This window comes from Euphorbia lathyris, chromosome 1 (genome assembly GCF_963576675.1).
Source record: "Euphorbia lathyris chromosome 1, ddEupLath1.1, whole genome shotgun sequence".
NCBI classification, from domain to species: Eukaryota; Viridiplantae; Streptophyta; class Magnoliopsida; order Malpighiales; family Euphorbiaceae; genus Euphorbia; species Euphorbia lathyris.
In genome coordinates this window covers 64022504-64033552 of record NC_088910.1, presented here as the reverse complement: position 1 = coordinate 64033552, position 11049 = coordinate 64022504, and the positions used below count along the sequence as shown (strand labels likewise).

The following is an 11049-nucleotide window of genomic DNA, read 5'->3' as shown; positions in this document are numbered from 1 at the left end:
GAGTTCTTTGTTAAAAAAAAAACGTCAATTTTAATGTTTTCGACTTGTAATCAGTTTTTTATCAAAATTATAAAAAAGACAAAAAAAGTCCAAATGGGAACGGTGAAAGTAATTTGGGGACAGTATTTAGCAACTCACGACAAATATTATACCCTCTTCGTTAACAAACAAAAAAAAATAATTGATGGAAAATGTGCATTTGGGAAAGAGACCCATAATGTCTTGCTCAATGAGCTTACAAAGACCGCTGGCAACTAACAAAGTTAGGCCAAGAAGTAAAAGACGAACAAAATAAAAGTTGACAGAATTTTCTAATATTCTTCTTGTTTTATATTCTTCTTAAACATGAAAAAAATCAGAAACCAAAGCTTGAAAATTCCCATTTCTCCTCTACTTATTGTCAAAATGATCTCTCGAAAACACAACTTAGATTTACAAAAAAAATCATCAACAACAATTAAACTTTTCACCTCTTTCTGGATAACAGTCTGGAAAACCTTTTCTTTCCACAAGTATTATTCAAGTCTCTAAACTTAAGAACAGGGATTAAGGGGGAAAGAAATTTTCTAATACTACATTTCCCTCAGCAAGGACATCTATCAAATCAACAAACACAAAATACAAAGTACACTATAGAGAAGCCAGGAAGTATGCCTTAACCCCTTAATAGGTATAGCCTTTCACAAACATCCCCTTTTTAGCTTCCTCGCTCTCACCCTCAGCAGAGTACCTTCCAAGCTGGGCTAGGGAGTTTGCCTTGGCACGCACCAAAAGCGACTTCTGTGCAGCTTCAATCTTCTCAGGACTTCCTTGCCATGTCTTAAGCACAGTGTTTTGCAATGCACGTGCATATGAGAAAGACACATGCCATGGGTTGGGGCTTTGGTTCATCGCATTGAGGTTCAGGGTTGCTTCCGCTTCAGATTGTCCCCCCGACAAAAACTGCAAGGTGAAAACCAGTTCCATCCATTATTCTTAAATCAGTGCTGGGAAATTTAACGACACTCATATTGAAAGCGATAAACATGCATCTTTTTTAAAAAGAAAAGAAAAAAACAGCAAAGTTTAGATGCTTGCTTTTTCAAATCAACTTTTTTGATGCAACAGAAACAAGGCATGAGACTTGGGCTTTATCACATTTCAACTACATGGCTAAACCAAAAAAGGTGATTAATAACTTGACCAAGTTCTCTCTGGCAAGTAATGGCATTTAAGATTTAAATATTGTAATTAGCCTTTCTGTATGAATAGGGGTAAATGATGTCAGAGCAATATTATCACTACATGTTCATGATAGAAGTGGGATCCAGACATTCGTACCATGATTCCAGGAACTGCAGGTGGTACTCTTCTTTTAAGCATTGTGAGTGTGTATTTGGCTATGGTCTCTGGAGAAGCCTTCTCCTTGTGTTCAGCGCCTGGTGTTACCATGCTTGGCTTAAGCAAGATACCTTCGAATACAACATTGTTTTCTGCCAAATAGAAAAAGACTTCTGCCCACACCTTCTCGGCAACTTCGAGTGTTCTATCAATTCCATGGTCCCCATCAAGAAGAATCTCAGGTTCAACTATGGGCACAAGTCCATTATCCTGCAAATAAAAAGATTTGACCATTATCTTTAAGAGATATTACATACATTCATAAACTCATTGGTTTCATCAAATACAAGGGCAAGCCAAAACCATAATTTCACCCAATCCACTAAGGTTAGTATTGTTCAGTTATACCTGAGAAATGGCAGCATAGCGTGCAAGTCCCCATGCAGCTTCCTTAACAGCCAGAGCAGAAGGACCACAAGGAATACTAACAACTGTCCTCCTGATATAAACACATTCAGCGGTAAACATAAGAAGCAGTAAAACAAGCCGCTTTCAAAGAGAAGAAACAGAAAACAAAGGCATAAGGCTGCAAAGTATACAAGTCTTACCACTTGGCAAAACGAGCACCTTGCTTGTAGTATTCAGCAGATCTTGAAGCTAATCCATCCAAGCCTTGGCACCAAGACTCGTTATTTGATCCTGGAAGAGGTACCAAACCCTGATTTCCAAAAAGTATAAGCATTAAGACAATATATGACCCTCGGTATCACTTAAATCTCAATTTAAGCAACTCCTGAAACAATTCTTCAAGTTTCAATCTTTTATACATTTTCTTTTTAAAACTACGTACCTTGTCAACTTTGATGCCGGGCACAATGTTTTCATCACGCAAGCAGTCCACAAACTTCTTTCCATCAGTAGTAGACTGGTAGAGAGTTTCCTCAAAAAGAATGGCACCAGAGATATATTCGCCGAGGCCAGGAGTGGTCAACAAAAGTTGTCTGTATGCTTGTCGGTTCACCTCAGTGTTGTCTAGGCCGATAGATGCCAGTCTCTTCCCACAAGTAGCATTTGATTCATCAATGGCAAGGATACCACGACCAGGTGATGCAACAGATTTCTACATCATCAACGAAAAAGCGAAAGCAATTAAGCACAATAATCTAACAATCCAACCGGGATATTTAATTGCACGCCCCTTTTTTGCTTCTCCTCGGATGATTTAGTGCAGGAACAATATGAACAAAGTGAAATCATCAATCGGTAATCATTTCCTATAGAAACTATGGTTTATAAGGAGAATACAAAACTAACTGCATGGAGATTTTGCAGTCTCTTTCTTTTCCCAACAAAAATGCTTAATCCGATATAAAAAAAAAAAAAAAAAAAGCATTCTTAAAAGACCTCTACAGTTTTAAAAGTTTCTTTACTTCAAAAGAAAATAAAAAGTAGGTAAATGATGCAACCACCGGGATTTTCTCTCTTTTTATTAAAGAACTCATCGAAATGCAACCAGAAGTAGTAAATAAAGAAACAAATTAAAACAAAAATTCATTTAGAATCAGAATATTTGCCGGAGGATTGAAGGTGAAGTTAGTCAAAACTCAATTTAAGAAAAATAATTAAAACAACTCAATCAGCTGGATCAGCATGGTAAATACACAAGATCCATAAACTGAAACATCAAGAGAAAGCAGACATAGAATTGACAGACGAGATGGAAAAACTAACAGCAGTCTGGACGAGTTCATCCTTGTAAGATGTGGCACGGATCGGGAGAGAGACACGGCGTGTAGCAAAGCGAGTTGAGGATGATCCATTTCGCTGACCAAAAGACTGCTGACCGATCCAGGAAGAAGAAGCAGAATTCAACTTCGCAAAGCTTGCAGAGGCCATGGCTTGAGAGAATAACAATTAGATCGAGATCGAGATCGATAAAGATGTGTTTGATTAATGGAGAATACGAGAAAAGAGCTTTCTCGCGATCTGCCTCTCTCTCTGCTCCTGCTGCTTTCGGGTTGGGTAGGCTTATAAGAAGAGAAGAAAGAAAATGAAGTTTGTAAGCTGTCGTTTATCTCGGGGACTCCGCTGGGCGTTTTCATGGAGGAATATGACAAAATACATGCGGCGATACCAAACAGACCTATTTGGACTCTTTTTGTGGAATTACCATTTTACCCATGATGAAACATTTGGTTTAGTTCACTTTTGTTGAAAATTCTTGAGCCATATGTAGATCCAGGACAAAACGTTGAGAGGTACATTCACCTAGATTAGATTTTTATTGTGGTTACTCGGCCCTTGTTTGGGAGGAGGTTAATGGAAGTAAATGGAAGTAATGAAAGGTTAAGTATTAAGTTAACCTTATTTGGGAGTTATTTTTTGAGAGTAAATGAAGGTTAATGGGGTTAAATCTTTACTTACTCTAACCTCCAAACTCTAACCTCCAAATTGGGGGTTAATGGGAGTAACGTAAACTTTTTTAAAATTTCTTGTCTCTGCAGAGTAAATTTGACCTTCCTTCCCCTCCAGATTTAAACTCTCAAACGAAGTTAAACATTTAACCTCATTTACATCCTATAAACTCCCAAACAAGGTGATGACTCGTGGAGAATTTCCGATGAACTTCCGTCTCTGTGGGGGCGTCGTTGGGTTCGACGGGGAGAAGCTCCGATGCCAAAATCAGTAAGGAAGAACAAGAGAGCAAACTGAATTGACAAAGGGTAAGTGAATGTGTGCCTTGATAGCCTGAGACATAGGCTATATATAGTCATGAAGTTGTAACCTTCAGTAACTAGAAAGTCTCCATTAATGTCCCATTAATGGCGGTTACTGGTTACCTTTAAGTTGGCGGTTAGCTAATTGATAGCTCATTAATGGTCTTTATTGCCGGATCGGCCCTACCGTTCTAATGGCGGATTGAGTGCTTATGGAGATTCGCCTCACAGGTTCGCCCGCGGATCTCTTTTGGTGAGTCCCTAGTGATCCGCCCGTCGGATCTCTTTGTTACAATACGCCGCAGTATTCCCGTATCAGGTGATCAACACGTGACGTTTTTAGGCGAATATCTCTTTTGATCCTTGGGATAATATCACAATGTTATCAGAAGCCCCCCCCCAAAGTTCCCTTAAAGTCCTTTAGGGCTTTTGAGCTTCCTTGCGCGCCGTCATGATTACCTGCATTAATGTTCACTCTGTTCGATGCCAATCGTGGGGTGACACGTGTGGCAGGCGCACCGCCCGAGGAGAGAGAAGACGCCTTCTTCATTTTTCCTTTTCTCTTTCTTCCTCATTCGTTCTTCCTCTCCATTTTCCTTTGCGCCTTCTTTGTAGAGCTTCTTCGGAGTTTCAGAATCCCTTAAGCTTTTATTTTTCATGTAAGTCCATCTTTTCATTCTATATATTGTTTTTTTTTTAATGTTTAGGAGCTCTTCTTCATCCTCTAGGTCAACCTCTGAACTTTTTAATTTGACCTCTCCCTCTGAAATTGTAGTTAGTTGGACCACTTCTTCGTCGGAAAATTCTCTTTCCTCCGAAGGTACGGTTAGCTCCGATTTAGCTGAGTTGCTCGACTCGGGGTGTAATCGCGGTCGGACTTGTTTAGGTAGAAGTCAAAACCTTTCTGTTCCTATCACCGGTATTGCTCCGGCCATATATTCTAGGCGATTTTCCAGGATGGCAGCCTCTTCTTCCGCTCCGCCCAGGAAAAAGGCACCTCGTGCAGAGTCTACCTCCTCTCGCATGAGTGCCGCGGATCTAGCAGATCTGGCGAGTAGATTCCCATGGATAAATAACTATGAGACCCAACTGGCGGATGCTCATCAACGACCCGCCTGTCCGCCAAGTGGATTCTTGTATGTGTACTGTAGTCACGTAGAAAGAGGATTCCGACTGCCTCTTCCAAAGATGATGGCGGACATCCTTGCTTACTTTGACATTACTGTTAGCCAATTACATCCGAATGGCTGGTTAGATATTGCTTTAGATTGTTACCTTGCCTCGAACTTAGGGGTAGTATACACTCCTCGTATCTTTCGAGCTTTTCATAAACCGTCGAAGCGAAAGTCTGAGTCTTTCCTCACCTTTGCAAAGTTTGGAGTGTATTCATCGTTTAGCGGCAAAATGTCCAACGTCCATTGTTGGGACGAAAAATTCTTCTACGTAAAGATAAACGAGGGCGAATCTCTAGGCTTTCCAACATTCTGGAATCCCAAACCTTTGCACATGGCGGGAGATATGCGTATATTGACGGATAGTGATGAGGTAGTGGCGGAGCTCATGAAGAGTGTCAAGGCGGAGGCTTGGACATACGCTGACGCCTTAGACTTCATGATGAATGATATTCCCCTGATACGCCGAGAAGGGGACAAGTTTATTTACTCGAAGATTGCCCAGTTTGATCAAGGTAACTTTGTGTTTTCTTTGAGCCTTGATTGCTTTATTGTTCTCTTTGGCAGGGGTTTATCTAAGGCCAATCACGCTCTTGCAGATAAGCGCAAGAAGTTGAAGGAAGATGAGGCTCGCAAGAAAGGGCAGGCGGTGGATCCCCAAAAGGGTGCAGGGAAACGCCTGGCGGATGCAACGGCCGATCCGCTTCTGAAAAAGAGGAAGCCTGCAGCTTCTGGCGGTCAAAAGTTTATGGCGGATGCCATGAAATCCGCCGCGTCTTTGGTGGAGGGGGAACAAGCAAGTTTGTTTTTACTTTAATCTTTTTGCCATACTTTGGATCTAAGTTTTGATCCTCTCATCTTCATGCAGATGGCGAAGCCTGACCTAGGCGGTTATTGGTTTGCCAAGTATGGTATGAGGGCATCCTTGAGAAATGAATCTGTTATCAATGACCTGGACGAGGCTCTAGGTCAGTTGGGCGAGGTACAGAAGAACCAAAATCAGATCCCAGGATCAGCCCATGTTCAAATGGGAAAGATTGAGCTTCTAACGGTTAGTTCCTTCTGTCCTTTGGCTATAAGTGATCCCCTTTTGGCAGCTTTTGAATGAACCATTTCGTCTTAACAGATGTATACTCGCTTACGCGCCATGGAAGCGGAGCTCCTTCAAGGTGTAGCGGATAAGGCTACTATAGAAAAGTTGGAGAAAGAAGTTGCTGACGCCAACGCGAAAGCCGCGTCCGCCATTGCCCTCAAGGATGCCGAGATCCAAAAGCTAAAGGAGAAGATTGAAGCAGATGCTAAGGAGCATGAGGATGCTTTAGGAGATGCAGAGTACATGGTTGGGGAGCAAGATTTCTATTACGGCGAGCTGATCATGGCGTAATTCCAGCTGGCGTATCCCGAGATCGATTTTACAGATCCACAGTTCGCCGTTCCGGACCCAGATGATGTTCTCAAATATAACAAAATCCCGGACATCAAGGACTACCTCCGTGATTACGTTCGGAAATGGATGAAAGGACCCGTCGAAGAAAGCAAGCCTTCCGCCAATGTCAAGCTAGTGGACCTCGAGGAAGTACCTCCAAAGGCGGGTGAGGAGCCGATAACCAATGGCACCCTTCTTCCTGAGGGAACACCTTCTGTGGAAAAGGAAGTCTCCTTGGTGGGCGTATCTGGAGCTGTTGAGAAGGAAGCTTCTCAAGCAGGTGCCTCAGGCGAGAAAAATGCTAAGGAGAATGCTCCTGTCAATGTTTAGTCTTGTTGTTTGTAAAACTTAAGTACAATTGTTTAATCCTTACGGTTGTTATTTATTTTACCTTTACGTTTGCGTAAGTAAATATATAAGCTTTTAGGATTTATTTTGGAGTAGGTGGCCAGCCATACTCCATTGCGCGAACCTTTGTGAATGTTTGAAGCTGTTTTATTCCTTTAGAGGAAGTAAAGCTGCCTTTAGGGATCAACTTGCTACCTATCTTTGAGGTGAAGCGATCCGCCTTTAGGACTTGTGAACCCTTCTTTGGGAAGGGTGCAAGAGAGTGTAAAGACCTTGCGTCCAAGGAATGTTTTAACTCTATCTCGAATGGTGATCATCTAAAGATGGATCCACCCAAGAGATTGTTCTCCTATCTTTGAGGAGAAAAAGTAGCTATGAGATAGCAGTACTTTTTAGTGTGGGAAGCGTTGGATGCCCCCCTTCTTTTTGAGACTGGAATATTTATATTGCTGCAAGAAAATACTTAAAAAGAATATGGACAATAGAACAATTGCTTTTTATTGATAGAAGATACGCTTTATTACAGCAAGCGGGTCTCATATGTGAGCCTCATTAAAACCTTTAATAAGAAAAACCTCATGGGAAAAAAGCTTATTAAAGGAAAAAGAGTACTCAAGACCTTGTTTACATTCTATTTTCTGGCGAAGTATTTGCGGAGATTTTGGAGATTCCAAGTGTGCGGCAATGTATTTCCTTCCATGTCTTGAATCTTAAATGTGGCGAACCCAATCTTGTCCACTATTCGATATGGACCTGTCCAGGTGAGCCCTAGCTTGCCCTTCCCTTCTCTAGATTGGATTTTATCGGCCTTGCGGAGCACGAGATCTCCCACATTTAGGTCTACAAATTTGGCGTTTTTGTCATGATAAGCTGCGATCCGCTGCTTGTATGCCGCCATACGTACATATGCCTTGTCTCTTCTATCCTCCACTTGATCAAGACTTTCTTTCAATCTCTGACTGTTTTCATCCTCGCAATAGAATGCAATTCTGTCACTTGGAACCAATATCTCGACTGGGATTACAGCTTCCACGCCATGAGAGAGGGCGAATAGGGTTTCGCTTGTGGCCGTTCGAGGAGTAGTACGATACGCCCATAAGACGCTTGTTAACTGATCTGCCCATTTCTTATCATGCTCACCCAGTCTTTTCTTTATTCCCTTTACGATTGTCCGATTCGTGACTTCGGTCATACCGTTGGATTGTGGGTAATATACGGAGGCGAATCTGTTCAGAATGCCCAATTTTTCACAGAAAGCTTTGAACTCACCACAGTTGAATTGTGTTCCATTATCAGTGATGATCGTGTGTGGAACTCCGTATCTTCCCACAATATCATCTTTGATGAACTCCACCATTCGTTCAGCATTGATGGAGGAGACAGCTTCAGCCTCTACCCATTTAGTGAAATGGTCTACTGCCACCACCACGTACTTCCTCTGTCTACGAGTAGGAGGAAATGGTCCAATAATGTCAATTCCCCAGACAGCAAAGGGTCGACCTTCGATGATGGGCCTCTGGAGATGTTTGGCGGTATGAGATTCATTTGCATGAATCTGACAACTATGGCGGGATTCCACCAGTTTCTGTGCATCAAGTTCCGCTGTGGGCCAATAAAATCCTGCTAACCTAGACTTCTTCAAGATGGAAGCGGATGCCTCATGGGCTCCACATGCTCCTTCGTGCAACTCCTTGAGAACCTGTTGTCCCTCTTCTGGCAAAATGCATTTTAACCAAGGGTGGCTAAAAGATTTTCTGTAGAGCAATCATTTATTATGGAGAAATAGGCCGCTTTCCTGACTATCTGTCGAGCTTCCTCCTTGTCCGTAGGTAGTGCTCCATCTACCAGATACTGGTGGATTGCTGACCTCCAATCACTTTCTACTGTCGTGAGTAGGGATACTTCCTCTAAGGTGAAGGCAGGAGCTGCTTTAACTTCGAATGGACATTGTGGATCCGCCCAGTTTTCCTTGCTGGAAGCCATTTTAGCTAGATGATCCGCTTCAGTGTTTGATCCGCGGGGCACATGGATCAATTCCCATTTAGTTTCTTTGGCTTCAAGGTGATCCAGCAATTTTTTAACTTCAACAACGTATTTGGCCAAAACATCATCCTTTACCTCGTAATTTTTGATCACTTGGTTGACCATCAACTTGGAGTCACTATAGATCACGATCCGCTCGGGAGTGATTTCTTTCAACAGGCGCAGTCCCAATATTAAGGCCTCGTACTCTGCTACATTGTTGGTTGCAATAAAATCCAATTTTGCTACGTACCGTAGTTTTATGTATTGGGGACCTGTGATTACGATGCCTATACCAGCTCCTTCTACCGAGGAGGCTCCATCTGTATACATCGTCCATTCCTCGATTTGAGATTTAGGGAGATTCATCCCTTCTTCAGTGAATTCATTCACAAAGTCTGCCAAGACTTGACTCTTTAAGGCTGACCTGCTCTCGTATCGTACATCAAATTCTCCAAGGCGGATTTCCCACTCCATCAATCTCCCTGAAGTTTCTGGCTTTTGCAATACCTTCCTCATTGGTATATTCGTTCGAACTATGACAGTATGAGCCTGGAAGTAAGGCCTAAGGCGGATTGCTGTGGTGACAACGACCAACGCCATTTTATCAAGCTTGGAATATCTGGTTTCAGCATCCTTTAATACTTTGCTTACATAATAGATTGGATACTGCTGGCCATCCTCTTCCCTTATCATGACCGTGCAAACAGCTTTATCTGTAACCGAGACATACATGTAAAGATTCTCACCTTTCAAGGGTCGGCTCATCAAGGGCGGTTCTGTGAGAAACCGTTTGATTCCCTCGAAGGCTTTTTCGCAATCCTCGTTCCATTCAAACGCCTTTTGCTTCTTGATCACCTCATAAAAGGGCTGACATCTACGGGCCGAACATGAGATAAACCTGCCCAAGGCTACGATCCGCCCGTTAAGACGTTGCACTTCCCTGATATTCCGTGGCGCTTGCATCTCCAGAACGGCCTTGATCTTGTCAGGATTTGGGCTCACTCCTTTCTTGCTAATCATGAATCCTAAGAACTTTCCATACGTTGCTCCAAAAGTACATTTTTCCGGGTTCAGTTTGATGTTGTGACGTCGGAGTACGCCCAGTACCTACCTTACATCATTTGCATGCTTTTCCACAGTGGTACTCTTGATGATCATATCATCTACATAGACAGAGTAGTTATCACCTTTGCTTTCCGCGAATATTTTATTCATCACCCGTTGATAGGTTGCACCTGCGTTCTTAAGCCCAAAGGGCATGACTTTGAAGCAATAAGTGGCTTGGTGAGTCACGAATGAGGTTTTGATTCTATCTGAAGGCTCCATTGGGATTTGGTGATAACTCGACTTTACGTCAGTGAAAGAGTACATGGCGTGTCCTGTGGTTCCATCTACGAGGATATCAATACATGGCAAAGGGTAGTTGTCTTTGGGACAAGCTTTGTTGAGATCTGTAAAGTCAATACACATGCGGTATGATCCACCCGCTTTCTTGACTAGAACCACATTCGCTAGCCATTGTGTATAAAGTACCCATTCGATGGCATCCGCCCGCTGGAGCTTAGTGATTTCTTCTTCTATCACCTTCTGCCTTTCAATACCATGGTTTCTTCGTTTTTGGGCTACCGGAACCGCGTCTTTGTCGATGTTGAGTTTGTGAGTGATCACATCTGGACTAATCCCGGGGTGGATCTCATCTTTCCATGCAAAGACGTCTTCTACCTCATGGAGAACCTTGGTGATTGCTTCTTTAATTTCTCCCTTGAGCCCTTTAGCCATTCGTACCTGTTTTTCATCCGCCATGAGGTACATCTTTGTTTCGCCCAAGGCCATTGTGACGAGTTCTTCCTCCTCCTCGTCTTTAGACTGGGGGCGGATCATTAAAGATGCCGAATACGTCTCCTGAGCTACCTTTTGGCTTCCTCTGATCATTACACCTCCCTTGGCCGTGGGGATATAAAGAGTTAAGTGGCGTATGGAGATAAGGGCTGCTGCTTCGGAGATAAAGGGTCGCCCAAGGATAATATTGTAAGCTAACTGG

At 42.7% G+C, this 11049-nt stretch overlaps 1 protein-coding gene across 1 annotated transcript; it reads right to left on the bottom strand.

Annotated features, from left to right (window-relative positions):
• Positions 1-411: 411 nt before the first annotated feature.
• LOC136235654 (fructose-bisphosphate aldolase 3, chloroplastic) lies at positions 412-3412 on the bottom strand. The gene is made up of 6 exons (XM_066025492.1): positions 3052-3412; positions 2171-2440; positions 1929-2038; positions 1729-1819; positions 1321-1590; positions 412-942 (listed from the first exon to the last, which is right to left on the bottom strand). The coding sequence occupies exons 1-6, from the start codon at positions 3214-3216 to the stop codon at positions 664-666; spliced, it is 1185 nt and encodes a 394-aa protein (XP_065881564.1). The 5' UTR covers positions 3217-3412; the 3' UTR covers positions 412-663.
• Positions 3413-11049: the final 7637 nt, after the last annotated feature.

Bases quoted from the DNA above. Each gene is read 5' to 3' on its own strand.
- LOC136235654 (XM_066025492.1), bottom strand. From the start codon at position 3,216: ATGGCCTCTGCAAGCTTTGCGAAGTTGAATTCTGCTTCTTCTTCCTGG. The intron at 2,441-3,051 runs GTTAGTTTTTCC...TTGATGATGTAG, and splicing joins ATGAACTCGTCCAGACTGCT to AAATCTGTTGCATCACCTGG. The intron at 1,591-1,728 runs GTATAACTGAAC...TTTTATTTGCAG, and splicing joins GCTATGCTGCCATTTCTCAG to GATAATGGACTTGTGCCCAT.